At 44.5% G+C, this 27,915-nt stretch overlaps 1 protein-coding gene across 1 annotated transcript in view; it reads left to right on the plus strand.

Moving 5' to 3' along the window:
* Positions 1 to 27,915, plus strand: part of FNTB (farnesyltransferase, CAAX box, beta) — an 80,298-nt gene that overhangs the window by 45,062 nt on the left and 7,321 nt on the right. Inside the window, exons 5-11 of the mRNA XM_054449900.2 lie at positions 854 to 1,000; positions 1,099 to 1,182; positions 6,013 to 6,099; positions 14,042 to 14,171; positions 17,222 to 17,354; positions 26,120 to 26,231; positions 27,454 to 27,568. Of these exons, the coding sequence (XP_054305875.1) occupies positions 854 to 1,000; positions 1,099 to 1,182; positions 6,013 to 6,099; positions 14,042 to 14,171; positions 17,222 to 17,354; positions 26,120 to 26,231; positions 27,454 to 27,568 (808 nt within the window). The remainder of the gene's footprint in view (positions 1 to 853; positions 1,001 to 1,098; positions 1,183 to 6,012; positions 6,100 to 14,041; positions 14,172 to 17,221; positions 17,355 to 26,119; positions 26,232 to 27,453; positions 27,569 to 27,915) is intronic.

Below are 27,915 nucleotides of genomic sequence, written 5' to 3' on the forward strand. Positions count from 1 at the left end.
TTCAGAGGCTGCAGCGGGTGGATCACTTGAGGTCAGGTAGTTCAAGACCAGCCTGGCCAACATGGTGAAACCTCGTGTCTACTGAAAATACAAAAAATTGGCTGGGCGTGATGGTGCATGCCTGTAATCCCAGCTACTTGGAAGGGTGAGGCAAAAGAATCCCTTGAACCTGGGAGGCGGATGCTGTAATGAGCTGAGATCACACCACTGCACTGCAGCCTGGGTGACCGACGGCAACCCCGCCTCAAGAAAAAAAACAAAACAAAACACAAACACACAAAAAAACTTGCTTCTTACTGGTGGAGTAGAAATCAGTGGCCCACAGAGGCTTAGGTGGCAATGGGAGTGAGAAGACCTCTCTTTACATGTTCATGATAGGCCTAGGTGATGGATCCTGACCAGGATGGTTAGTGTGGAAAGAAGCAGTTGAGCACCATGTTTTGGCAAAATTCAAAGGCTGGGAGGTTCCCAAAGGCAAGGAGGAGGAGGCTGGTACCACAGGTCCAGGGCAGCGAGTTGAGTGGAAAGTCTGGGAAAGGTTTGTGTGGGAAGCACGGGAGACTCTTACCCCATAGCCACGAAAGTCGGTTTCTTCCCAGCCTTGTGTTCCCTGCATCATGACCAGGCAAGCGCTTAAGTACAAAACTCAGAGGAGGGCAGACAGAAATGATGATAGCTGGGGAGAGAATTAAGCCCTTTGGGGAGAGGTTATATTCAACAGGTGGGAGGAGAGGTTCCCCCCAACTTTTGAGGGAGGGGGGGAACATTGGAAAGGCATGGAATCTAGTGGGAATTTGGTGTTTTGACATGAATGCTCTCTGACTTTGTTTTTGCCCTTTGGCTGTGTACCTAGTGTGTGTCAGTTCCTGGAGCTGTGTCAGAGCCCAGAAGGTGGCTTTGGAGGAGGCCCCGGTCAGTATCCACACCTTGCACCCACATATGCAGCAGTCAATGCATTGTGCATCATTGGCACCGAGGAGGCCTATGACATCATTAACAGGTACAGCGAAAGCCAGCAGTGACAGAAACCCAGAGGAGTTCCCCGCCTGCTGACACGCACTGACTGTTGCCTCTCCTGCCTCTTTCCCTGTTTCTCAGAGAGAAGCTTCTTCAGTATTTGTACTCCCTGAAGCAACCTGACGGCTCCTTTCTCATGCATGTCGGAGGTGAGGTGGATGTGAGGTGAGTGGGGTTTTGCACAGGCTGCCACATCAGTTGACTCTAGAGCTCATCTGCCATTAGAGATGCCAAGCCTAAGGAACATCATGGGGAAGCTGCTGCTTGTCCCAGGATGACACATGGGATGACATGTCAGTGACACGTCAGAATCATTCAGATGTGATGCAGATGTCCTCAGGTGTCATGTTCACTTGACTTATTTTATGTAAATGTGAAAATATAAGACAGAAACAAATGCTTTTGTTTTAGAAATTAAAAATACATTTGTTTGGTATAAAATGACATACCACAATATAGATAACTGTATGGTGTAATGTATTCCTTCACCTCTCTGAGATAGGAATGGAGGGGAAGGTCCAGCAGGGACTCAGTAAATACCTTCTGAGTGAATTTGATGAAATCATGAGAATGTCTAACCCCTGAGGTCCTCCTGAGGCACATGAGGGTTTTTCTGGGAGGTGCAGAGAGCCTTGTGGGCCAGGAGGGTGCAGTGCAATAAAATCGCATTAACTGATTGGTGCCAGTTAGCTCGAAATTATTATTTTCCTCCATAAGTGTCTGATGTACCAAGCAAGTTGCTTCCTCACCTGGCAGATTACTTATGAGGCATACAGGGAATTCATTGAATAAGCCATTTCTCTAAGACAGTGGCTTATTGAGATTTTATGCCATTTTCTTATTATTTAGTTGACAAATACATTTTGTGAGGTTTCTATAGCAAAGCTGTCTTACTGCCTATGTGTAAATGAGTTTGCTTCTACACAAGTTGATTAATATTCTGGCTTAAGCATCTGGTTTAACCATTGGTTTGAAACTATAGGGGAGGAAAAAACCACGAACATTGTGGAGCATAAAATACATTACAGATAATAGCAGGTAATCAGGCTGCAAAGGCCTTTAGTTCAAGATGTTCTTCTATCTCTAACTTGTCTAATCCACCCAAAAAAATTAGATTAGGATCTGTGTATACCAGTGAAGCCAGTAGAACTACTGAGGTAAATCAGTATGTGTTGATTCTTCTTAAGGAAAATGTTAAAAGAGTTTTTTTCCCTCGTGTTCACTACATTTTCATTGCTGTTCTGTTGCTATTCCCTCAAAATATGCACAGTCTTGAAACGTAGCTTTTAAAAACCTACTAAGATTATTAGGCAAAAGCAAGCAAATCATAGCAAGATCCTTTTGGTATTTTATCATATACCTTTTGCAGCTATGATTATTTGCTATCTTATTCATTCCAGCACTTTTTTTTCCCCCTATGCTCTTTATTTATATGTTCTAGATAAATGCTAGGAAAGTTCTCCAGTAAGGCAGCTTGGTTCCCCTGCCGAGCCCTGACCTTTGCTCTTTGGGTGATGCTCTGCCATTCGTGCCCGTGCTTTCTATTTACATAAAGGATTAAAGATATGAATGATGGAGAAAAGCTAGCAGATTGCATCCATTTTCCTTGCTTTGCCTGGTTTCTAGTACCCCAATTCCATCATTTTTCACTTGGCATTTCTTTCATTGTCCTTTGCCTGGAAGCATCAGCCAGTCCTCAGGAGTGCTTGTTTGGTTGGATTTGACTTTGAGAAAAGCAGCAGTGACAGGGGAGAGTTTGACATCTGGAGACTAGCTCGCTGCCCTTCTGGGATAGACAGCAGTCTCTGGATGATCTTTCTGCTCTGTTACACTGCTGATAGTTTCAGAGATGAGCCTACTCAAGGGTCTATAGTTTCAGTGTATTGTAAAAAATCAAATCACAGTGAACTCATAGCAAGCACCATTTTTTCTCAGTTCTTAAGAAAGGAAGAAGTCATTATTCTTGACCTCTTAATCTAGGTTATATAATCTAGATCATTCTGTGAGGATAAGGTGGAGGCAGGGATCTAGCATTTGCAGAAGTTTGGTGAGAGCATGTGTTGCTCAAGAAGGGACAAGTTCAGTGTTGAAGCGTAGATGGCTTGGTGGGCAGGGGATGAGTGGAGCTGGAGGGACAGGCTGGGAACAGGCTACAGAGGCCCTGAAATCTCCTATGGAGTCTGGAGTTTAGTGATGTGATCTGATTTGTATTTTCTTAGAAGTTTTCCCATTGCAGTGATGGATTGTAGTGTTCCAATAAAAGCCCTCTGGTTTCAGGGCTGGAGGGAGAGAGAGCAGGAAGACTGATCCAGGTTGAAGAAGGCTTGGATTTGGGTGATGGCAGCAAGGATGGAAAGTTAGTGGACAAATTCAAATTTGAGAGCTGCGATGACTGGGTGGAGGGAAAGGGGGAGAAATACATGAAAAGGTTGTATTACGTTTCCTCCCCATCTCAGCGTGAGACCTGGGACTTGTGTCTTCTGTCATCACTTCTTAGTCCTCACACTTGTGAGAGGCAAACTGTATTACAGGTCGCCTCCTACCTCACAAGTCACAATAGGATTCAAGAGCAAATGCATTTGAGCCTCTTTAAGAGGCCCACGATTGCAAGGAAATTAGATCAGATCTTCAAAATTAGCTGATGGTAGATGATCACATTTGGCATTGGCACTCGTGACTCTTGTGTGCTCCCAATGCCTGCTGGTGGAACTAAACCTCCACTGTGCCTTTGGCTGCTAAAAATGCTGGTAGGATCATAATGCATGCAGCTTCTGCAGAGACTTCTTTGGAATACCTCAGTAAGTCTGACTTCATGTTATGTCTATACTGAGTAAGATGGAAACCAGGGCCGAGTGCAGTGGCTCATGTCTGTAATCTCAACACTTTGAGAGGCTGAGATGAGAGAATCACTTGAGGCCAGGAGTTCAAGACCAACCTGGGTAACACAGCAAGACCCTCTCTCTACAAAAAATTTTTTAAAAATTAGCCAGGTGTGGTGGCATGCATCTGTAGCCTCAGCTGCATAGGAGGCTGAGGCAAGATCAGTTTGAGCCCAGGAGTTTGAGGTTGCAGTGAGCCATGATAGCGCCACTGCACTGCAACCTGGGCAACAAAGCGAGATCGTATCTTAAAAAAAAAAGATGGAAACTAGGCCCTTCTTTTATGTTTCTTAGGAGCCCTTAGGAAAATAATTTTTGTTTGTTTTGTTTTGAGACAGAGTTTCTTTCTGTTGCCCAGGCAGGAGTGCAGTGGTGGGATCTTGGCTCACTGCAACCTCCGTCTCTGGGGTTCAAATGATTCTCCTGCCTCAGTCTCCCAAGTAGCTGGGATTACAGGCATGGGCCACCATGCCCAGCTAATTTTTGTATTTTTAGTAGAGACGAGGTCTCACCATGTTGGCCAGGCTGGTCTCGAACTCCTGACCTCAAATAATCCACCTGCCTTAGCCTCCCAAAGTGCTGGGATTACAGGCGTGAGCTACCACGCCTGGCCAGGAGAAGGATTTTTGAACAGAATTCAAACCAATGATTTTTGTCTTCCCTGTGCTGGGTATTTGAAAAAACCATAGAGGGGAAGGAAAGGCAGTCTATGTGTGTATTCCATGACAGAGGGAGAAGCTGAAATAAAATGTGCCCCGAGAAGAAGTAGGGCTGGGAGGATGGAACAGCAAGAATGATCCTAAATCAAGTATAATAATTTTTTGTGTGTGTGGTTTTTTTTTTGTTTGTTTGTTTTGTTTTGTTTTGTGATGGAGTCTCGCTCTGTCGCCCAGGCTGGAATGCAGTGGCACGATCTTGGCTCACTGCAACCCCCGCCTCCCAGGTTCAAGTGGTTCTCCTGCCTCAGCCTCCCGAGTAGTTGGGACTACAGGCACACGCCACCATGTCCAGCTAATTTTTGTATTTTTAGTGGAGACGGGGTTTCACAATATTGGTCAGGTTGGTCTTGAACTCCTGGCCTCGTGATCCGCCTGCCTCAGCCTCCCAAAGTGCTGGGATTACAGGCGTGAGCCACTGTGCCCAGCCTAATAATATTTTTTTAAAAAATAGCCTGGGCGCGGTGGCTTATGCCTGTAATCCCAGCACTTTGAGAGGCCAAGGCAGGTGGATTGCTTGAGGTCAGGAGGTCGAAACCAGCCTAGCCAACATGGTGAAACCCCATCTCCACTAAAAATACAAAAATAAGCCAGGCATGGTGGCATGCACCTGTAATCCCAGCTACTTGGGAGGCTGATACAGGAGAATTGCTTGAACCCAGGAGGCGGAGGTTGCAGTGAGCTGAGATCATACCACTGCACTCCAGCCTGGGCGAGAGAGTGAGACCCTGTCTCAATAAAAACCAAAACAAAAGCAAAACAAAAAATATAGACGTGCGCCTTTTTCATTTAACGTGTGTCTGTGTGTGTACTGGTGAGAGGTTTGAAATCAAGGCTCTTTTCTCCCTCTAGAGGTTTAAGGACTGTATTGGAGTGGACTCACCTGTTCCTATCCTTGTTTGATCTATTACAAATTGGTGGCCTGTTTTGCAGTTTATCTGTTGCAGAAAAAGTATAGTTAATCTTTAATGTGTCAAGGCTGTAAACAGAAATCCTGGATCTGAAACAGTACTAACATCCAAATGAATGAGCATATCAGAAGTACCTGAATGATACCATAGATTGATGGCCACCATCATAGGTCTTTGAAAGAAGAGCTGAATCCACTTTTGACATGAATTGATGCGGCTGTTATTTCCTCTGATGTAGATTGGACCGTGTGGAGGTAGGGAGAATAGAATGTCATGTTCTTTCACTGAAGCCATGCCGTGAGCAGCTCTATCCAAATAGAATGTCACACCTCTCAGTTGGAGACCCAGGAGGACTGACCGTGTGCCAAGAGTGAGGACAGGAGGTGATTACAGCTTACTAGGCAAGGCGAGCAGTCCGCCCGCGGAGTTCACTGAGCCTCATTAGCTCTTCCGTAGAGCTTAATGTGTTTCCCGTTTCTGTCTTTCCAGAAGCGCGTACTGTGCTGCCTCCGTAGCTTCGCTGACCAACATCATCACTCCAGACCTCTTTGAGGGCACTGCTGAATGGATAGCAAGGTGAGAGAAGCCAGAGTTTCTCCTGGCCTCTTGGAGAGCAGGCGGTCACGACGCTACTTCAGAAAAATAAAGAAAATGCAGAGGGACTTGGAAGGGGATACAAAAATCACAGGAGATCCATTAGGGTTATCTAATGATTTTTTTAAATACTTAAAATGTCTTCTTTTTTCCAAACTTTCTTTAATGTTATATTTTAGATTGGCAAAGATAAAAAACTTTGGTAAACAATATTAGTGAGAGCCTGAATTGATTTAACCAGTTTTTAGAGCAATCTGACAGTATGTCAAAGGTGCCCTTGCGTAGGACCCGGTAATTCCACTCCCACAGAAACCCTTGCACACAGGAATGGGAGAGAGGAGCACAGGACTTGTTTATAAGAGCCAAAAGCTGGACGCAGATTCAGTGCTCATAAGCACAAGATGGGTAAGTGTGGTATAGTTGCATCGGAATATAATATAGCAGTCAAAATGAATGAATTAGAGTTACATGGATCAATATGGAAAAATCTCTATGTTGAGTTGAAAGAATGAAAAGAAAAAAATACAAAAAACCATACAGATTAGCACATTTACTTGAAATTTGAAACATGCAAGAGAATTCTGTATTGGTTCTGAGAAGAATCGTGGTAATAATATAAAAACATGTATACGAAAGATAAACACCAAATTTAGCATGGTGATTCCTGCTGGGGGGAGAGCAAAGGAAATGAGATAAGTCTGCATAGGATGCTTCAGCTGTAATAGTTAACAACAACAACAAAGACCTGAAGTGTATATGGCTAATTCTAAGCTAGGTATTAGATACATGTATGTTCAATATTTTGTTTGCTGTACTTTCCTGGATGCTTCAAATATTTCATAATTTAAAAAAAGCAGGCCAGGCGTGGTGGCTCACGCCTGTAATTCCAGCACTTTGGGAGGCCAAGGCAGGCAGATCATGAGGTCAGGAAATCGAGACCATCCTGGCTAACATGGTGAAACCCCATCTCTACTAAAAATACAAAAAATTAGCTGGGCGTGGTGGCAGGCACCTGTAGTCCCAGCTACTCGGGATGCTGAGGCAGGAGAATGGCGTGAACCTGGGAGGTGGAGCTTGCAGTGAGCCGAGATGGCACCACTGCACTGCAGCCTGGGTGACAGAGCGAGACTCTGTCTCAAAAAAAAAAAAAGCAAAAGGTATAGTAGACACATATATACTATGATGGAATGATAGCCGCTGAGATAGTTTTAGTTAAAAAATTTTTATTTTTATCAAAGTAGTATGTATTACCATATAAATATAATTTACAGTGATACCAGATGATATGCTGAGATCATATTTACTTTTTTGTATGAGTTTCATTTTCCTGGAGTTAATGGATATATCATGAATGTACTTATGAATTCCTTCCCAAATTGTCTGTCAGAACTATAAAAAATTACTCTAAACATAGTCAAACCCTTTAGGAAACCTGTCTCTGTGCACATGTGCGTTTTGAGTCGCCCCTTCTGGAGCCCTCTGCCTTCCTGCTTCAGTCTGGACAGATTGCGCTCAGCTTGCTACACAGCAGGCATCCCGAAGCTTCCTTTCAGCATGAAATTCACTTCACTTCTCTCCTTTGTTGATGTCCCTGTCCTCCTTTTTCTTGGTTTTCTTATTTTCATGAAGTATTGTACTCCAACAGATCCCAAAAAAGGGTACCTGGGAGATACATTTTTAATATCTTGCATGTATCTGTGTTCTAATCACACTTAATTATTTGGTTAGAGATTTCTAACTTGGAAATGGTATAAACTGTAGTCTTTCTGAATTTGTAAGCATTGCTTCGTTATCTTCTAGCTTCCAATGTCATTGTTAATAAGGCTGATAATAGTAACCAGAGTTCATTGAGGACTGTCATGCTCAATGGTAAGGTAGCTATAGTTGAGAGCTGGAGAGTAGGCACTGCCTGTGTTTGGTTCTCTTTTATATTTTGTGTTTCTCAGCTGAGATTTTCCGTCTTTTTATTCTTTATGAGTGTATTTTTCTTCATTTTGCTGTGGTAAGTATGTAATTATAATGTCTGCTTTAAATTACTTGTCTGGGAATTTCCACATCTGTGTGTCCTGGAGTTGGCATGTCAGCTCCACGAGTCTTCCTGTGCTGAGTGATGTTGTGTTGTGTCCTGGACATTGTGATATGATGGTGGAGGTGTCATACAACAGAACGGTATGGATTCTGTTGGTTTGCCCCAAAAGGTGTTGATGTTTTCAGTTTAGCAGGCAGTCAACTTGGTCAGACTCAAGCTGCAAACTGTCACTCCTGCAGCAGCTCAGAGCTCAGTTCTTGCTTAGAAGTTGCTTTGTTTCCCCAGCACGTATGTGGAAACTTGAACTGAGTTTAAATGCAGAATTTGGGATTTTTCTTCTTTGACTTTCCTGTTTCTGGATTCGTCCTCAGTTTCTGGCAGCCTGCATCTTCCTGCCAGAAGGATGGTTGGCTTCCCATTAGAGTGTTGGCTGCCCGCCCCTGACCCCTGACCCCTGGCCGGCTGCTGCCGCCCTGGGCTACGGCTGCCATCCTGAGGGCAAACCGGAGAGAAAAATTTGTGGGGGAAGGGAGGGACTAACTGTCCAAGTTTCAAACTCCACCAAAATCTGCCTGCCTTTTTTCAGTCAGCTGAGCCCTCAGGAAGCGGTTTTTTTGTATTTTGTTCAGTGTACAGCTGTCATTTGCAGGGGGGTTGATTGGTTAGGCATGGACTAGACACGGAACTCAGACAGCCTGGGTTTGAATCCCAGTTTTGCCCTTTCTTTCCTTTTCTCTTCCTTCTTTCTTCCTCTCTATCTCTCTTTCAATTCTCTCTTTCTTTCTTTTTTTTTAGACAGAGTCTTGCTCTGTTGCACAAGCTGGAGTGTAGTGGCATGATCACAGCTTGCTGCAGCCACCATCTCCTGGGCTCAAGCAGTCCTCCCATCTCAACCTCCTAAGTAGCTGGGACAACAGGCGTGTGCCACCATAACCAGCTAATGTTTAAACAAAAAAATGTAGAGATGGGATCTGTCTGTGTTGCCCAGGTGGGGCTTGAACTCCTGGGCTCAGGCTATCCACCCACCTTGACCTCCCAAAGTTCAAGGATTACAGGCATGAGCCACTGCGCCCGGCTTTTTTTTTTTCTTTGAAGACAGGGTCTCGCTCTGTTGGCCCTGGCTGGCTTGCAGTGATATGATCACGGCTCACTGCAGCCTTGACCTCCTGGGCTCAAGCAGTCTTCCCACCTCAGCCTCCTGAGTAGCAGAGACCACAGGTGTGCATCACAACACCTAGCTAATTTTTTAAATGTCTTGTAAAGACAGAGTCTCACTATGTTGCCCAGGCTGGTCTTGAACTCCTGGTTTCAAGCAGTCTTCCTGCCTTAGCCCCACAAAGTGTTGGAATTACAGGTGTGAGCCACCATGGCCAGCCTGCCATTTCTAATCAGCTTTGTGCTTGGACAAGTTATTCCACTGCTCCGTGTCATAGTTTCCTTATATGTCAAGTGGTGGGATACTGAATTTAATTAATTTAATTAATTAATTTTTTGAAAGAGGGTCTCACTTTGTCACCCAGGCTGGAGTGCAGTGGCATGATCTTGGCTCACTGCAGCCTTGATGTCCTGGGTTCAAGTGATCCTCCTGCTTCAGCTTTCCAAGTAGGCAGGACTGCAGGTGTATGCCACCACACCTGGCTAATTTTTGTGTTTTTAGTAGAGATGGGGTTTTTCCATGTTGCCCAGGCTGGTCTTAAACCCCTGAGCTTAAGCAATCTGCCTGCCTCAGCCTCCCAAAGTGCTGGGATTATAGGCGTGAGCCACCACACCCAGCCTTTAAATTTTATATTAAGCAGAAATACAAAGAAATCAAATGGATTCCACTGTGCTGTACTACCTGGCAGTGCCATTGTGATTCTTAATTCTCTGTATGTTTTTTTCTTCTGTCTCTTTCTCTATCCCCATCCTGTCCTTCTTTAGAGGCTTGGAATCTTTATTCTTTTTGTGTGTGATAGAGTCTTGCTCTGTCACCCAGGCTGGAGTGCAGTGGCGTAATCTCAGCTCACTGCAACCTCAGGTGCCTGCCACCATGCCCGACTAATTTTTGTATTTTTGCCACCTCGCCATATTGGCCAGGCTGGTCTCAAACTCCTGACCTCAAGTGATCTGCCCTCCTCAGCCTCCCAAAGTACTGGGATTACAGACATGAGCCACCTCGCCTGGCCTGGAATCTTTATTCTTGTTTGGAAACTTGATGATGAATCTTGATGTGGTTTATTTTTTATTCATTGTGCTGGGCACTCGATTTGGAAGTGCATATACTTTAGTACCAAGAATCTTTATTATAGTATTTCTTTGATAATTTCTTCTCTTGTGTTTTCTGTATTTGCTCTTTTTTTTTTCCTTTGAGACGGAGTCTTGCTGTTGTCACCTGGGCTGGAGTGCAATGGCATGATCTCGGCTCACTGCAACCTCTGCCTCTCAGGTTCCAGCAATTCTCCTGCCTCAGCCTCCCGAGTAGCTGGGATTACAGAAACCCACCACCACGCCCAGCTAAGTTTTGTATTTTTAGTAGAGACGGGGTTTTACCATGTTGGCCAGGCTGGTCTCGAACTTCTGACCTCAAGTGATCCGCCCGCCTCGGCCTCCCAAAGTGCTGAGATTACAGGCGTGGGCCACCACGCTGGGCCTTTTTTTTTTTTTTTTGAGATGGGGTCTTATGTGTCTCCCAGGTTGGAGTGCAGTGACATGATCATGGCTCACTGCTGCCTCAACTTTCCAGGCTCAAGTGATCATCCTCAGCCTCCTGAGTAGCTGTGACTACAGGCATCCACCACCAGCTAATTTTTTAAATTTTTGTAGAGACAAAGCCTCATCACGTTGCCCAGGTTGGTCTCAAACTCCTGGGGTGAAGTAATCCTCCTGCCGCAGCTTCCCCAAGTGCTGGGATTATAGATATGAGCCACCGTGCCCAGCCTCTTCTTTATTTATTTATTTATTTATTTATTGAGACGGTGCCTTGCTCTGTTGCCCAGGCTGGAGTGCAGTGGTGCAGTCTGGCTCACTGCAATCTCTTTCTCCCAGGTTCAAGCGATTCTCCTGCCTCAGCCACCCAAGTAGCTGGGATTATAGGTGTGCGCCACCACACCCAGCTAATTTTTACGGGGTTTTGCCATGTTAATCAGGTTAGTCTCAAACTCCTGACCTCAAATGATCCTCCTGCCTTGGTCTCCCAAAGTGCTGGGATTACAGGCATGAGCCACTGCACCTGGCCAGCCTTTTAAAAATATGACATCCCATTAGTACATTTGATTGTCTGACTTTTAAAAATACTTTGAGGCTGGGCGTGGTGGCTCATGCCTGTAATCCCAACACTTTGGGAGGCCGAGGTGGGCGGATCACGAGGTCAGGAGTTTGAGACCAGCATGGCCAACATAGTGAAACCCAGCCTCTACAAAATATACAAAAAATTAGCTGGGTGTGGTGGTGGGTACCTGTAATCCCAGCTACTCGGGAGGCTGAGGCAGGAGAATTGCTTGAACCCAGGAGGCAGAGGTTGCAGTGAGCCGAGATCATGCCATTGCACTCCAGCCCAGGTGACAGTGTGAGACTCCATCTCAAAATAAATAAATAAATAAAAATAAAAATACTGCTGGGCGCAGTGGCTCATACCTGTAATCCCAGCACTTTGGGAGGCCAAAGCAGGCAGATCAATAGGTCAGGAGTTTGAAACCAGCCTGACCAACATGGTGAAACCCTGTCTCTACTAAAAATACAAAAACTAGCTGGGCCTGGTGGCATACACCTGTAATCCCAGGTACTCAGGAGGCTGAGGCAGGAGAATCACTTGAATCCAGGAGGCGGAGGTTGCAGTGAGCCAAGATTGTGCCACTGTACTCCAGCCTCAGCAACAGAGCGAGACTGTGTCTCAAAAATAAATAAAAATAAAAATACTTCGTTGTATGGTTCGTTTCCATCTCTTAATCCTTCTTCTTATACTTTGAGAGATTCTCTTAGTATTTATCTTCTAATCCTCTTGTTTTTATTTTTGTAATCCTATTTTTAGTTTTCCTCCCTGACTACTTTTACTTCCTGACTGCTTCTTTATATACTCTCTTGTTCTTTTCTGGGGATATATTGTCCTCTCAATAGTCTTACTTCATATAATATTTTATCTAAACATACAACTTTAAAAAGTTTTCTTTTGCTCCCTGTCTTATTTCCTCCAATTTATTTTTGTTTGTTTTGGTCTCCTTCTCTTTCATAGTAGAGACTTCGGTCAAATGTCTGGTAGTCTACAGCTGTCTGTTCATATTTAAGGGTCCAGCACTGAAAAGCTGCTGGGGAGCTCTGCAAGGGTGGGCAGGATCAAGCCATTCATTGGGGAATTCTCAAAGCAGTGTCTGTAGGGTTTTTCCCTTGGGCTTATCAGTTCCCTCAGAGAGGAATCTTCTAAATTCCCATTTGGGGTATGAAACTGGCAGCCTTGTGTGAAATACACAGAGGAATGGGGCTGGGGATATTGGGTTGAGATTGCTGACTCTCGCGTAATCCCATTTGGTACAGTGCTCCCTCCTCCTCTTAGCTTGTTGGATATTCTGGAACTCAGATCCTTTTGATTAAACCTCTGAAACTTCCCATCTTCTGCTGGATTTGAGTAGGGGACTTAAAGGTCTGATTCTTATATAAGTTTGCAATCAACAAACTTGGTTCAAATGCATTCCACTTTGTGGAGGTTCCCTATATCTCTAATCCTGGAGCCTTTTATTGGAGCAGATCACCTTGCTTTTTGTTGCCCCTCTCCCATCCCTATCCTTAGGGTAGGGAAGGTTTCTGTATTCTACTAAGTCAGTTATTTCTTGTCCTTCTTGTGTTAGTCCATTTTGTGTCACTATAAAGGAATACCTGAGGCTGGGTAACTCGGAAAGAAAAGAGGTTTATTTGGCTCATGGTTCTGCAGGCTGTTTAAGAAGCCATCGCCACCTGGCCTAATTATAATTTTTAAAAATAATGTTTATTTTTGAATAGTATAAAGGTTCATTATAAAAACTTTTTGAACAAAGAGAAAAACAAAAAGGAAAAATATTACCAGTAGGCCTGCACTCAAAGATCACCAGAGGCCAAGTGTGGTGGCCCATGCCTGGCATCCCAGTGCTTTGGGATGCTGGGGTGGGAGGATTCCTTGATGCCAGAAATTTAAGACCAGCCTGGGTAACATGGCAAAGCCCCATCTCTACAAAAAATACAAAAAATGGTCCGGGTATGGTGGGGCACGCCCATAGTCCCAGCTACTCAGGAGGCTGAGGTAGGAGGATTGCCTGAGTCCAGGAGGTTGAGGCTGCAGTGAGCCGTGATCTGCAGTCAACCTAGGTAACAGAGTTAAGACCCTGTTTCAAAAATAAAAGATCACTAGAATCAACAATCACTTTTCAATTCTATTTTAACTTGATCGTTATCACTATATATATATGTGTGTATATATATGTATATATGTACATATATGTATATATATGATTTTATAACTTTTTCCCAAAAAGTAATAATTTGAATTATTATGTTTCTTACACAAGTAGGCTGTTTCTAAGTGTCTGGGTTTTTAACATTTTACAGTTTTTATTGTACTTATTTTTTTGGAGACCTAGTCTTGCTCTTTCACTCGGGCTGGAGCACAATGGTGTGATCATAGCTCACTGCAGCCTTGAACTCCTGGCCTCAAGTGATCTTCTTGCCTTAGTCTCCTGAGCAGCTGGGATTACACATGGGCACCACCAGGCCCAGCTTTTTTTTTTTGAAAAAACATTTCCAAAAGTTTATTAGTTGGCATCTTTTCATTCATAGTTGTGATGGTTCACACATTAATCTGAGTGAACTTTTTCTCTGCCACCTAGGATGGTCCTGGTCTTGTGTACATCCAGTCACTGGCCACTCATTCTGCTTTTCTCATTCTCTTCTTAGGTGTCAGAACTGGGAAGGTGGCATTGGCGGGGTACCAGGGATGGAAGCCCATGGTGGCTATACCTTCTGTGGCCTGGCCGCACTGGTAATCCTCAAGAGGGAACGTTCCTTGAACTTGAAGAGCTTATTAGTAAGTATCTTTTGATCCATCCTCTTCTCAGGCCCCAGGTCATGGTGATGTGATTGTACTCAGACACGCAGGCTTCAGGAGAGTTTGGCTATGGGAAGGGCTAACAGAGTTAGCTCTGTTCCAACACAGAGGAAGGAGTGAGCAGCTGCTCTGTCTTGGCTCCCCCTTCTGCCTTTCTGTCTTCCTGCTTAGAGCTTTTTACATAGTGTGTAGACTACATAGACTGTGTCCTGCAGACATCTGGTGTGACCAGAGTACCTTCCTTATACTTCAGTTTCGTAGAATTAGAGGTTATCGTGTGTTATAGAAAGAACCCCCTAAGAGGAAAAGTTACAAGAAGAGCTTTGCAGCATTTTGAAACCAAACTTCTATTACCTGCTGCAGTGTGTAAACATTTAGTACCTACATTTTAAATGAGTTGTTTAGGCAGAGCTGGCTAATTGCATTGAGAAGGCAGCCCAACATTTATGTCTGGACCCCAAGCTCCTGGCCAGTATTCGGAAGAAACTCAGAAAGCAGTCAGCTTCAGGGAGTCACTAGATTGTAGTTAAATGATCAGTGGGTGCACAAACACACACACCTCCACGGCCACCAAGGAGAAGGCATTCCCCGTCATGTCATTTGGGGAGCATGTACCCCCTGACCATGACCTCAAAGCAAACCAGCTGCAACTGACATGCACCTCCTCTCCCTGAGTTCAGATGCCAGCCTCCCGTTATTCAGCCCATCGTGAGCTTCCTAGAGAGTTTCTGTTGTACCCTGTAGAGATGTAACCAGCAGTGTCTTGCCTCCACCTTCAGAAAGCCTCCCCCGGCGTAGTCGTTTTAAAGATTCGTGAAGGCTTGAAGGCTCATGCTGAAACAGCCAACTTTGTATGCTGAACTTAAGAGTTTCTCAGATGTTTTAAAATCTGAACACCAATAAGGGATGAAACAAAAAAGTCCCATCTCCCAGGCAGAAATAAGGAATGTGATGAGGGGGTGCCTCAGTTATGATGACAGTGTTCTAGATTTGAACCCTGTCCCTACTACATTTGAGACATGAGTCCTTGGGCAAATTGTCTCATCTCTTTTAGCTTGATATTTTTTTCTTTTATAAGGTAGGGATAACAATCCTTATTTTTTTAAGGTTAAAGGAGAGAACATTTATAAACAGCCTGGCACATAGTAGGTACTTAATAAATGTTAGTGTTCCTCTAACCCAGAGTAATAATCTTTTTGGCACAAGGGACCAGTTTTGTGGGAGATAATTTTTCCATGGACCTGGGGTTGGGGGTGGGACAGGGGGTGATGGTTTCAGGATGGTTCAAGTACATTACATTTATTGTGTACTTTATTTCTATTATTACATTGTAATATATAATGAAATAATTATACAACTCACCGTAATGTAGAATCAGTGGGAGCGCTGAGCTTGTTTTCCTTCAACTAGACAGTCCCATTTGGGGGTGATGGGAGACAGTGACAGATCATCAGGCATTAGACTCTCATGTAGAGCGTGCAACCTAGAAGCCTGGCATACACGGTTCACAGTAGGGTTTGCGCTCCTATGAGAATCTAATGCTGCTGCTGATCTGTCAGGAAGTGGAGCTCAGGCAGTAATGGGAGCAGTGAGGAGCAGCTGTAAATACAGATTAAGCTTCACTGGCTCATCCACCACTCATGTCCTGCTCTGCAGCCTGGCATGGCCCGGGGGTTAGGGACCCCTGCTCTAACCCAAACTACTCCTTTCCATTTGCTTTGGGAGAAGTAGGACCCATATCTGAAGTATGAATTCCTATAGCCCAAGGAAACAGAACAAATCCATGGGCTTAGGCACTGGAAAAAGTAAATTAGTCTGCTTAAAAACACTTAAGCCCTGCGGTAAGTAGAAATGAGGAACCGACTCCCACTGCAGTGCCTGCTTTCTCTCTGCCTGAGTAATGCTTAGCCCACTTCCATTACATGCTGGAAGCCCTGGTTCATTTAAGATCAACTGAGGATATATTAGTACCTGAACCTGCAGTACAGTGTTTTCTGTCTCTTTTAAGAATTTGTGACTGTGACTCTCTATGGGCAGGTGTTGCCTTGAAGAGGGATATAATCTAAACAACAGCTTTCAGGGGAGGGCTGGCTCCCACTTCCATCAAGGGTCCCAGTGGCTCCTTTGAGGACCTTTACCTAGTAAGACTCTAGAAACAGGAAGTACCCTCCCCTGTACCCTTTCAGTTGAGTGAGGCAGCTCTGTAAGTCCGTGGCTGGAATGGCCTAGGTGGTCTAGGGAGGGAAATGGAAATGTCATATCTGCTCAGCCAGTTGGTTCTGCTCATTCCGAGGGACCAAACCCATGACTATCTTGATCTCTGTAGTAGAGCGTGTTTAGAAAACTTGTAGATAAGCAAGGAATGGTGGTATCATGTGTGACCACTGAGTGACATCAAGACCTATTTTACAGCTTCAAAGTAAAAGATTTTCTTGTATCAGCCACAGACTGGGCAGAGTTGTCATTTGGTAATTAGAATGAATGGCTTCTGCTTTCAGGCCTGCTGGTGACTTGCTAAGAGACCTTGGGTAAATTTCCCCAGGTGCCAAGTAAAAGTCAGTAGCAGTTTGAGATCATCTGATGAAATGTAGTACCAAATTCCATTTATCTGCTTTTAATAAACTCCCTGGAGCAGGGAAGTAATGAGAAATGAGCTACTGGTAGTCTTGCCTTCAATTTCCAACTTAAGCCATGTTTATTAAGAGACTTGGAAGGTCTCCTTACAAACCAGCTTGGCCTCTTTATCCTCTCAGCACTGGCACTGCTTTGGAACCCAGGAAAAGGTAGTTGTCTGCTAGGCATTGAGCAGAGATCAGTGCTGGATGCCTCTACAGCGTTGGCTTAAATGCTTCACTGTGTCTATGGCAGTGTGGGGAGGGAAGGAAAGAAAAGCAGAGCACCAAAACTAGAGTGCCGAGAAGCCATGAGGTGGGAAACCCTCCATCCTACAGATTGACTCCTGGAGATCCTGTCGGGCTGGACTTTGTCTCTTTTAGCCTACAACTGCCTTTCCCATCGTGTCTCCTCAGCAATGGGTGACAAGCCGGCAGATGCGATTTGAAGGAGGATTTCAGGGCCGCTGCAACAAGCTGGTGGATGGCTGCTACTCCTTCTGGCAGGCGGGGCTCCTGCCCCTGCTCCACCGCGCACTGCACGCCCAAGGTGAGCCTGGGGAGCTGTTCACTGGGGCTGGATGATTTCCCTCCACTACTCACAAAGTCTGGAAGCCCAGCATGCTTTTTTAGAGGGGTTGAAATGAGCTCTGTCTATCCTGGATTTTGAGTGCCCAGTGTGGAACCTCATGCCATGGGGCATGCGAATGCAGAGTAAGATTTAGTTTCATTGGTTTAGTGTCATTCTTTGCTTCTTCAAATTGGCTGCGACAGAATGAACTTCCTTGAAATTGCTGCGGGGAGCGGGGAGGAAGTGGGCGCTGCTTCTGCGTTATCTGGAAGGAGCAGCCCACTCCTGTCCTGGGCTCTGTGGTGATTGCCACCTCCTCTGGGTGCAGGGCAGAGCTGAAAACCCTCAGTGTTGCAACAGTCACTGTTACAACAGCAACAGGAAAGGCAACTGCGTAAAGAGGTAGAGAACCAGAACCCATGGAGAAGAGACTCGCCATGTCTGACTAGCTGCAGAGTTGTCACCATTAGAAATGTTTTATTTTACATTCATTGAACAAGCCTAAATGGGAGTTTGTTCCACCTGCACCATTGAAGTAGAGAAATCCACGTTCGTTTCTGTGGGGTCTCAAATGGGAATGCAAAACTGAAGTAGTTAGCGAACAAAAACTCTGGGAACATTCTCTATCTATCTCTTGAAACCTCAGTCTGCCTGCTAACTCCTGCACCATCTTTCTGGTGTACTTGATGTGAGAGCAGGTGTCTCTGAGTAGACCTGTGGGAGAGAGGAAGTCATGGGGCCCTGCTGGTTGCTGATCTGTTTTTGGAATGAGATCCCTGGGTCCAGAGAGAAGCTATTCTTCGGACTTAGTTGGATAATGTAACTGCTCAAATGTAAAAGATGAGATTATTTTCTGCCCCTCCCCATATTTTTTTCTCCTGTTTCTGAGCCCCCCACCCCCCATCTTCTCCCCTCCCCACTGCCCCCGAGACAGAGTTTTGCTCTGTCTCCCAGGCTGGAGTGCAGTGGCGCGATCTCGGCTCACTGCAACCTCCACCTCCCAGGTTCAAGCAATTCTCCTGCCTCAGCCTCCTGAGTAGCTGGGACTACAGGCGCGTGCCACCACACCTGGCTAATTTTTGTATTTTTAGTAGAGACAGGGTTTCACCATGTTGGCCAGGCTGGTCTTGAACTCCTGACCTCAGGTGATCCGCCCACTTTGGCCTCCCAAAGTGCTGGGATTACAGGTGTGAGGCACTGCGCCCGGCCCTGAGCCTCATTATTTAGTTTCTTAATTTCCTTTGAGTTGTTGAGTTGTGACCATTTCTGACACTGAATTAAAGTAAGCAGAGTCTCTGTCTCATTTTCCCAGCCTGGGCCCACTGGGCTTTAGGTGTCAGTATTAAGGCATATAAGGCACTTACCCTTTGAACACAGCAAGTGTACTGTCAGCAAGTGTGCTGACTCTGGAGCCTGCACAGTCTCTGCCTTGACGACCAGTAGGGAAGTCAGGAATTCCCCAAGTCAAACATTTTTTATGTTATTATTATTATTTTTTGAGACGAAGTTTCACTCTTGTTGCCCAGGCTGGAGTGCAATGGATCACCGCAACCTCTGCCCCCTGGGTTCAAGTGATTCTCCTGCCTCAGCCTCCCAAATAGCTGGGATTATAGGCATGCACCACCACGCCCAGCTAATTTTGTATTTTTAGTAGAGACAGGGTTTCTCCATGTTGGTCAGGCTGTTCTCGAACTCCGGACCTCAGGTGATCTGCCCGCCTCGGCCTCCCAAAGTGCTGGGATTACAGGCGTGAGCCACCGTGCCTGGCCCAACATTTCTAAGATAGAAAAAAACTTGGGGTCATGGTGATCTCTTTATTTGGAACTGGTGAGGTCAAGCCCCTGGTAAAACCGTCAGTCTTTTACAAACCTGTCCCTGGCATGGATAAGACGCAGTAATTCTGCAATCCCAGGGAAATGTGGAATGAGCATTTCCACATAACAGGAGCACCACCTGTCAAAGTCTTCCAGGGGGTGCTGGTTAATTGTTTCTTGTAGCACATGTTCTAGAGGGCTTGGTGGCATTCAAAGCTTTGTCTATGGAAAAGGGTTCCTGTGAATCTTGGTGCTTCCGGCTTTTTTCATGGGCTGGGAGAAGGCCTGTGTTGTCTTCTCAGACACAGGGCATCTCTTGAACTTGGAACAGACAGGAGTCTGTAAAGAAGGGAAGTGTGTTGAAAGGAGGGCAAAATACTGACTTTGGGAGTCAAAAGGGGATGCAGTGTAGAAAGATAGTCACAATACATTGTGATCATATCAAAGCAATATGTGTGGAATCCCATTTTTAGTGAAGAGTTGACTACAAAATCATAGAAAGTATCTATCTAGGATGTGAAATTACAGGTGATGTTTGTTTCCTCTGTTTGTATTTTCTAATCTTTCTATAGTTAATAGGTATTTCTTGCATAAAAAAAGACAACAAAAGTTATTTTACAGAAACAGGGAAATTCTACAAACAAAACAAGCAGCAAGGTGGGAAAAATATTTATAACAAGTGATGAATGGCTAATTTCTTTAATTTGAAAAAAAAATCATAAAGAACCAGTAAGAAATGGATGGACAACCCAGCTGAAAAACAGGCAAAGGAGCTGAAGAAAGAGGTCCCAGAGAAAGAACTGTCCTTCTTACTTTTTCTACTACAGCTGCCACTACTACTGGTAGCAGAGTCTTCCCCAAGCCGTCACTGTATACCAGGGGCTGTACTGAGCATTTCACATATATTTTCTTATTTAATTCTCAAAACAACCCTATGAAATAGGTACCATTGTTTACAGATGAGGAAACAAAGTACAGTGAGACTAAGTGACTGCTTTATAATACCTGATTGGCACTCACAAGGGTTAGTATGTGGTTGTGTGAATCCAGACTAGCTGGCATCTGAACCCTGCCCTGCTCATAACCACAGTGGGTGGCCATTAATCCAACGAAAAATTGTTTAGCTCACTTGTAGTTAAACAGAAGAGTGGCACTATTTGTTTTTATTATTGGATTGGCAGAGATTAAAAAACTTGATACCCTATGTTGGGGAGAGTGTGAGAAAACAGGTAATTTGATACTGTTAGTGGGGATGTAAATAGGTAAGTCATTTTTTGGAGGGCAGTTTGGAGCCATCCGTTTAAATTATAAGGGCACTTACCCTTTGAACACAGCAAGTGCACTGTCAGGAATTTGCCTGCAGGGATATTAGCAAAGGATGTATATTGAAGTGGAGTTTTAATAGCAGCCTAAGTGCCTATCAAAAGGTTAAGGGTTAAATAATAAAAATCTCTCCAAACAGTAGCTGCATACCATGGGCTGATATAGAAAGCTCTCCAAGATACAACATGAAGTGTAAGGGGGCGGGGCCTGGAGCAGTCCCTGGGCACACAGCCTGAGATGTACACAGCTTTTCCTGGAACCCTACGCAAAACCCCTTTAACAATGGGTACCTTTGGGAGAAGAGAAGCAGACAGAAGATAGGAGGAGGGAGACTTTTTAGATTTTTTTTTTTTTTTTTTTTTTTTTTTTTTTTGAGACGGAGTCTCACTCTGTTGCTGAGGCTGTAGTGCAGTGGTGCAATCTCGGCTCACTGCAGCCTCCTCGGTTCAATCGATTTTCCTGCCTCAGCCTCCTGTGGAGCTGGGATTACAGGCGTGTACCACCACACCCAGCCAATGTTTTCTATTTTTAGTAGAGACAGGGTATGACTGTGTTGGCCTGGCTGGTCTCAAACTCCTGGCCTCAAGTGATCCACCTTCCTTGGCCACACAAAGTGCTGAGATTACAGGCATGAGCCACCATACCTGGCCAACTTTTTAGATTTTATATCCTTCTGTATTATACTTTGCCCTTTAAAAAAAAACCATGTGCATTACTAATTTTATTTTGGTAAATGTACAAATACATTTTTTAAAAGGCATTGATCATATTGCTAACTAAAAAGCAAAAAGAATGCTTTACATAGTGCAGCACGTGGGTCTAGGCCATGCCCTGACCCAGCAAGTGACCATCAGTGGCTCCATGCCAATGACTACCTTCTATGTGTAAATGACAGTATTTGAGTAGAAGAAGGAATTAATAGCTGAAAACGCTGGGCATGGTGGTTCATGACTATAATCCCAGCACTTTGGGAGGCCAAAGTAGGAGGACCTCTTGAGCTCAGGAGTTCAAGACCAGCCTGGGCAATATAGTGAGAGCTTGTCTCTACAAAAAATTAAAAACAGTTAACCAGACATGGTGGCACATGCCTGTAGCCCTAGCTACTCAGGAGGCTGAGTTAGAAGGATCACTTGAGTCTGGGAGGCAGAGGTTGCAGGCAGAGAGTGCCACTGCAACTCCAGCCTGGGCGACAGAGCAAGACTTTGTCTCAAAAAAAAAAAAAAAAACAAAACACAAAAGCCTGTAATCCCAGCATTTTGGGAGGCCGAGGCGGGTAGAACATGAGGTCAGGAGTTCAAGACCAGCCTGGCCAACATGGTGAAACCCCATCTCTACTAAAAATACAAAAAATTAGCCAGGCGTGGTGGCACGTGCCTGTAATCCCAGCTACTCAGGAGGCTGAGGCAGGAGAATCCCTTGAACCCCGGAGGCGGAGGTTGCAGTAAGCTGAGATCGTGCCATTGCACTCCAGCCTGGGTGACAGGGCGGGACTCTGTTTCCAAAAAAAAAAAAAAGGCTTAAGAAATCTCAAATGCTGACTAAATCAGTGAGTTATTTTGTTTTTTGTTTTGTGGAGCAATAAGAAAGCAGCAGCCTGTGAGTTTCCACTTGGCTTGGTAGTTACTGGTTTCTTGTATGTTCTTTGGGACATACCCTGGAATTTTCTTGCCTACCTGTGAAATTGAGCTACAGATGGCTGCACCTATCAGTTATGGTGTGGAAAGACTTTTGATTTTTTTAGATAAAAGGAACCTTTGAAATGCAAAATGAGATTAGAATGGAGACCTATAATTTCAGGAAGAGGTAGAAAGGATTTAAAAGGCCGATTCCAGTGTGCAGTTATCACCCTATAATCATATCTGCTTTCATCTTGTTGTGATTATGTGTGCTGGGGTCCAAATTCAGGATTTCTGGAAGCTCCTTGTAGAGTTTTTGAACTTTGAGCTTCTACGCTTTAATAATATAGAAAGTCACTGAAACAGTCTGTAGTTTTTTATATAATAAACATAGCATTTTCTTTTCAGATTCTAATTTTAGCCACAGGTTATCATTTACCTTATAATAATAGTCTTTATTTGTTATAGGATATGAAATATATGTACATTTTGTACAGATGTGTAATGCAGTTTCCTAAAGTTTAATAAATATGCTTTTTTAAATAATAGCTTTGTTGAGATATAATTCCCATACCATACAACTTACCTGTTCAGTTGCGAACCATCATGACAATTTTAGAACATTTTCATCACTCATCCCGCCAAAAATCTCCATACACATTAAATATTTTCTTAAAAAGGAAATCGCAAAGGAAAAATCAATAGTATGATTACAATATTAAGTATAAAACATATATATGTTTTACATTAATTAAATTTTAAAATTAATTTTAAAATTTTAAACTCACATAACCAAAACAGAGGAGCAAAAAGGAGAAAATAGATGCAGCATATGATGTAGACAAGGGGCAAATATAAGTAAAAGCTAGATTAATAAAATTGGCTATTGGATCTCAGAAGATATAGGCCAAACAGACACCGTCATAAGGAAATGCAAATATTAAACACAAGTTATGGAAAAATTTCACCCTAATTAGTAATCAGAGGCATGCAAATCAAAATAAACTATCAGGTACTATTTCTTTTTACCATTTTAATTGCTGATAACTTTTAAAAAGTAACTAAAGCTGGCTGGGCGTGGGGCTCACGCCTGTAATCCTAGCACTTTGGGAAGCCAAGTTGGGCAGATCACTTTAGGAGTTCGAGACCGGCTTGACTAACATGGTGAAACCCCGTCTCTACTAAAAATGCAAAAATTAGCCAGGTGTGCTGGCTTGTACCTGTAATCCCAGGTACTCAGGAGGCTGAGACAGGAGAATGACTTGAACCTGGGAGGCGGAGGTTGCAGTGAGCCGAGATCGCACCATTGCAGTCCAGCCTGGGCGACAGAGCAAGATGCCATCTCAACAACAACAACAAAAAGGTGCTAATGCTGGAGGTGGTATAGCAAAATTTTAAATTTTGCTGGTAGCTATATAAAGTCTTTGTTTTTATTTTTAGTTTATTTATGTATTTATTTTTGACAGCTCCTGCAGAGCAGGTCTACTCCACAGGGATTGTGCTGAGAGTAGTCTATAAATTCTTAAAGCAGTTTATCAGTATCTATTAAAAGCCTTAACAATGTTTATTCCCTTTAACTGAATAATTCCACCGAGGTCAGTCTATTTGAACAAAATAATCCTAAGCATACATAATATTGACAAAGATTTACTGCAGCATTCCTCATAATGGCAAGGAACTGGAAACAACCTTGGAAATGAGTAAAAGAAGATAGAGTGAAGTTCCATCATATATGTATGTATCTTCTACAACAAAGTCCACTGTGCTTACAGGTGAGGAAAAGAAAGGAAGGGAATTAAAATGGTGCAAGTGTATCAAAGCATGTGGCCTGCAGCCAGCCTGAGATGGGAGACTGGATGCTTCTCCTTAGGTTGGACTTAGTTTCCTGTGTCTCTTAATGGGTGTTTCAGGGCTGAGTGCGACTCAGGGTTGAAGATGAGAAGCTTTTGTCCCTGGACTCTAAATGTCAGCTGGCCACTGTCCCTCACATGGTGTTCAACCTTGGAAACCCTTTTCCTCTTTGTCTCTTTTTAAAGAAATTTAATAAATTATTATTGTCTGTTTGAAATATTCAACAATTTAGGCTGGGTGCGGTGGCTCACGCCTGTAATCCCAGCACTTTGGGAGGCCCAAAGAGGGTGGGTCACCTGAGGTCAGGAGTTCGAGACCAGCCTGACCAACATAGTGAAACCATGTCTCTACTAAAAATACAAAAATTAGCCAGGCATGGTGGTGCATGCCTGTAATCCTAGCTACTCAGGAGGCTGAGGCAGGAGAATCGCTTGAACCTGGGATGCGGAGGTTGCAGTGAGCCAAGATCGTGCCATTGCCCTCCAGCCTGGGCAACAGAGCAAGACTCCGTCTCAAAAAAAAAAAAAAAAAGGAAATATTCAACAGTTTAATATTTTGCTTCAATCTCTTTATAGACTGTTATCATAAACTTTTCATTTTTATTAGAAATCTTTCCCCTTTTTTTCTTTTTTGCTATTTTCTCCAAAAGGTGAAAGGTTATTGATACCATAAACTTTTATAATTTTCACCATAGAAATTTTTTTTTTTTTTTTTGAGACAGAGTCTCGCTCTGTCGCCCAGGCTGGAGTGCAGTGGTGCGATCTCAGCTCACTGCAAACTCCGCCTCCTGGGTTCATGCCATTCTCCTGCCTCAGCCTCCCGAGTAGCTGGGACTACAGGCGCCCACCACCACGCCTGGCTAATTTTTTTGTATTTTTAGTAGAGATGGGGTTTCACCGTGTTAGCCAGGATGGTCTTGATCTCCTGACCTCGTGATCAACCCGCCTCGGCCTCCCAAAGTGCTGGGATTACAGGCATGAGCCATCGCGCCCGGCCCACCATAGAAATTTATATACTCACATATATATAAGATTTTTAACTCAGTTATTTTTATGATCCAGTTACCTTATATGTCCACTTAATGAAATACTATATGGCTATTCACAGTGATGGCTATGCAGATTATGTAGTAGAATAGAAAATTGTATGCCTATAATGGTAAGTGAAAAACATAAGCTACACAGTTGTAATAACTAGGTAGAAAAATGCATAGAACCAAAAAGATTGGAAGAAAGAACAATTAGCTTTCAGGTGCCATTTACCAATTATTGGGCATCTTTTTTTTTTTTAATGATTTATTGTCGGGCATCTTTTAGCGCAGGTATCAAAGTATAAAATTGACCAAGGACTTAATATACATCCTATATTTATATATATTTTTAATCGATTTCTACGCAGATGTGTTTCTGCACACCTGTCCGTGATTTGTCCCTCCTTCCCACTTGATAACTGCGTGGCCCGCAGAATTCTTTGACCCTAGTGATTGAACTTCAGGGTGAAGAAGTCCAGTTGCTTGTCAGTACCTTAGTAGTATTGCCAGAATACCCAGTTTTTGCTAGGGTATCATATGATACAGGAGGGCAGTTACTAGTAATGTTTCTTAGGTAAATTCTTTGAGCTGAAAGACAAGTTAGAGAATTCCCTCTGGTGATCAATTAAATTTAGGCTTAGAAAAGTAGAAGAAACAGCTTTATGGCCCATTAAGAGTTCTCTGGGCTAATCAGCCTGGTTAACAAGTTATAGAGATACGCTGGAGGGAAGGTCTCTGGAAGTCCCGGGTAGACTTATGGACCAAGTTGGGAGCAGCTACCGAGGTCAGTCTGGGAAGGTAAGCTAAACAGCTAGGCTGGTTCACTGCCTGCCAGAGATGTGGTTGAGGATCACCATCCACGTTAACAGGGTGCATTTCAAGAAAGTGAAAGTGCCACTTTGAACTGCTGCTCTTTGACACATGTCAAAGTTCAGGAGAAGGGACATGCCGTGCGTAGGAAATGGGGAAGATAGCAGTTGTACCAAGAATGAATGGAAGAGGAAGGGGAGCAGGAAACCTTGATTATTCCCCCAGGTGAGAAAGCAGAATTAGGTCATTGATACTTGGCTGGATCTGCTGGGCCCTTACTGACCCTTTGCCCTTCAACAGGTGACCCTGCCCTTAGCATGAGCCACTGGATGTTCCATCAGCAGGCCCTGCAGGAGTATATCCTGATGTGCTGCCAGTGCCCTGCGGGGGGGCTTCTGGATAAACCTGGCAAGTGAGTGTTTTCTCTCTGGGGAGGGAAGGGAGAAAGGAGAGAGCAGAGGGGTGTGCACCTCAGGCCTACTCAGAGCCAGACCTCAAGAGCAGAGGTGTCACCTTTAGCACCTGCGTAGCGCTAGGTTGTATGGGAAAAAGCACCCAGTTGGGAGCACCCCTTGAGGCCATTGATCCTGGCATCTCCAGCTGCCCGTCTTGTCCCCCAGCTTGCATGCAACCCCTTCCCTCAGACAGGGAAACAGATTGCTGAGCAGATAACTCTTCTTCTTTAAAAAAAAAACAAAAAACTGATCTAAATAGAATAGGATACAGGATTTTAAAACCCCTGAGTGTTGTAAACAGAGACTGTAATCATGACAACTGTTACAGAGTGGATTAAATGATTAAGCTCAAATCTGAGATGGCTTATGTGTTATAAAAGAAAAAGGGAAATAAAATAAGTCCTTTAACCGTTGCTACCCACCCTCTGTCTCCCCCCACCCCAGCACATGTCCTGCTGCTCTTGGCATCCAGGGGAAGACCTGGTCCTGCCATTTATCATGAAGAATGTGGCCCATTTCTAGGTATTTAGGTACTTTTCTAGAGAAGTGTATCAATTTATCACTAGTACTGCCCCTGGAGAGCCCTTTCCAGAAGACAGCTGGAGAGACTGACTGTAAAATTACAGTTTCCTTTAATAGTTTAACGTAAAAAAGAAAGAAAAGAAAAAAAATACAGTTCCCACTGCTGGGCAGGGCTGGAGGATGGGGCTTTTATTTTACTGTATCTTACTTTTTTGAGACAGGGTCTCACTGTGTCACCCAGGCTGGAGTGCAGTGTCACAATCACGGCTCACTGTAGCTTTCACCTCTTGGGCTCAAGTGATCCTCCTGCTTCAGCCTCCCAAGTAACTGGAATTACAGGCATCGGCCACCACACCTAGCTGATCTTTAATTTTTTGTAGAGACGGGGTCTCCCATGTTGCCCAAGTTGGTTTTGAACTCCTGGCCTCAAACTGTTCTCTTGTCTCAGCCTCTTACGTGCTGGGATTATGGGTGTGAGCCACTGTGCTCAGCCAGTGGGGCTTTAAATAACACTGCTGGGAAAACCATGCCTCCTCTAGCCACATGGAGGTTGGGGGGGACGTGTCATTGCACGAGTGGTCTCTGAATTGGTGTGGCTGCATTTGTAGATGTGTGCGGAGCAGAGGAGCACCTGCTCAGAGCTGCCTGTCCTTACAGGTCGCGTGATTTCTACCACACCTGCTACTGCCTGAGCGGCCTGTCCATAGCCCAGCACTTCGGCAGCGGAGCCATGTTGCATGATGTGGTCCTGGGTGTGCCCGAAAACGCTCTGGTAAGGCGGGTGCAGGGCTTCACACCCCTTCTCCACAGGGACCTCGCGGACAGAAGGCTTTCCAAGCAAGCAGAACTGGCTCTGCGTTTCCTGTGTGGACAGGCGGAAGCTTGTGGTCCCTCTGCCCTTCGAGCTGTGCAGCCGTTAGTGAGGATGTGACCGCAGAGGAGACGCACCTCTGGGCAAGCTCAGGGTTCCAGATGGGCGGTCTGATCTGTCACGGAGCTGTTGTGCCTTTATCCCAGGGCTGAGGACCTAGCCCACTGCTGGTATTAGCTTCCCCTAGAGGAGGCCACAGTTACATGTCACTCTGAGGCTGAGCCTCAGCAGGCTCATGATAGCACTGC

Source organism: Pongo pygmaeus, chromosome 15 (genome assembly GCF_028885625.2).
Source record: "Pongo pygmaeus isolate AG05252 chromosome 15, NHGRI_mPonPyg2-v2.0_pri, whole genome shotgun sequence".
In the NCBI taxonomy this organism is placed as follows: Eukaryota; Metazoa; Chordata; class Mammalia; order Primates; family Hominidae; genus Pongo; species Pongo pygmaeus.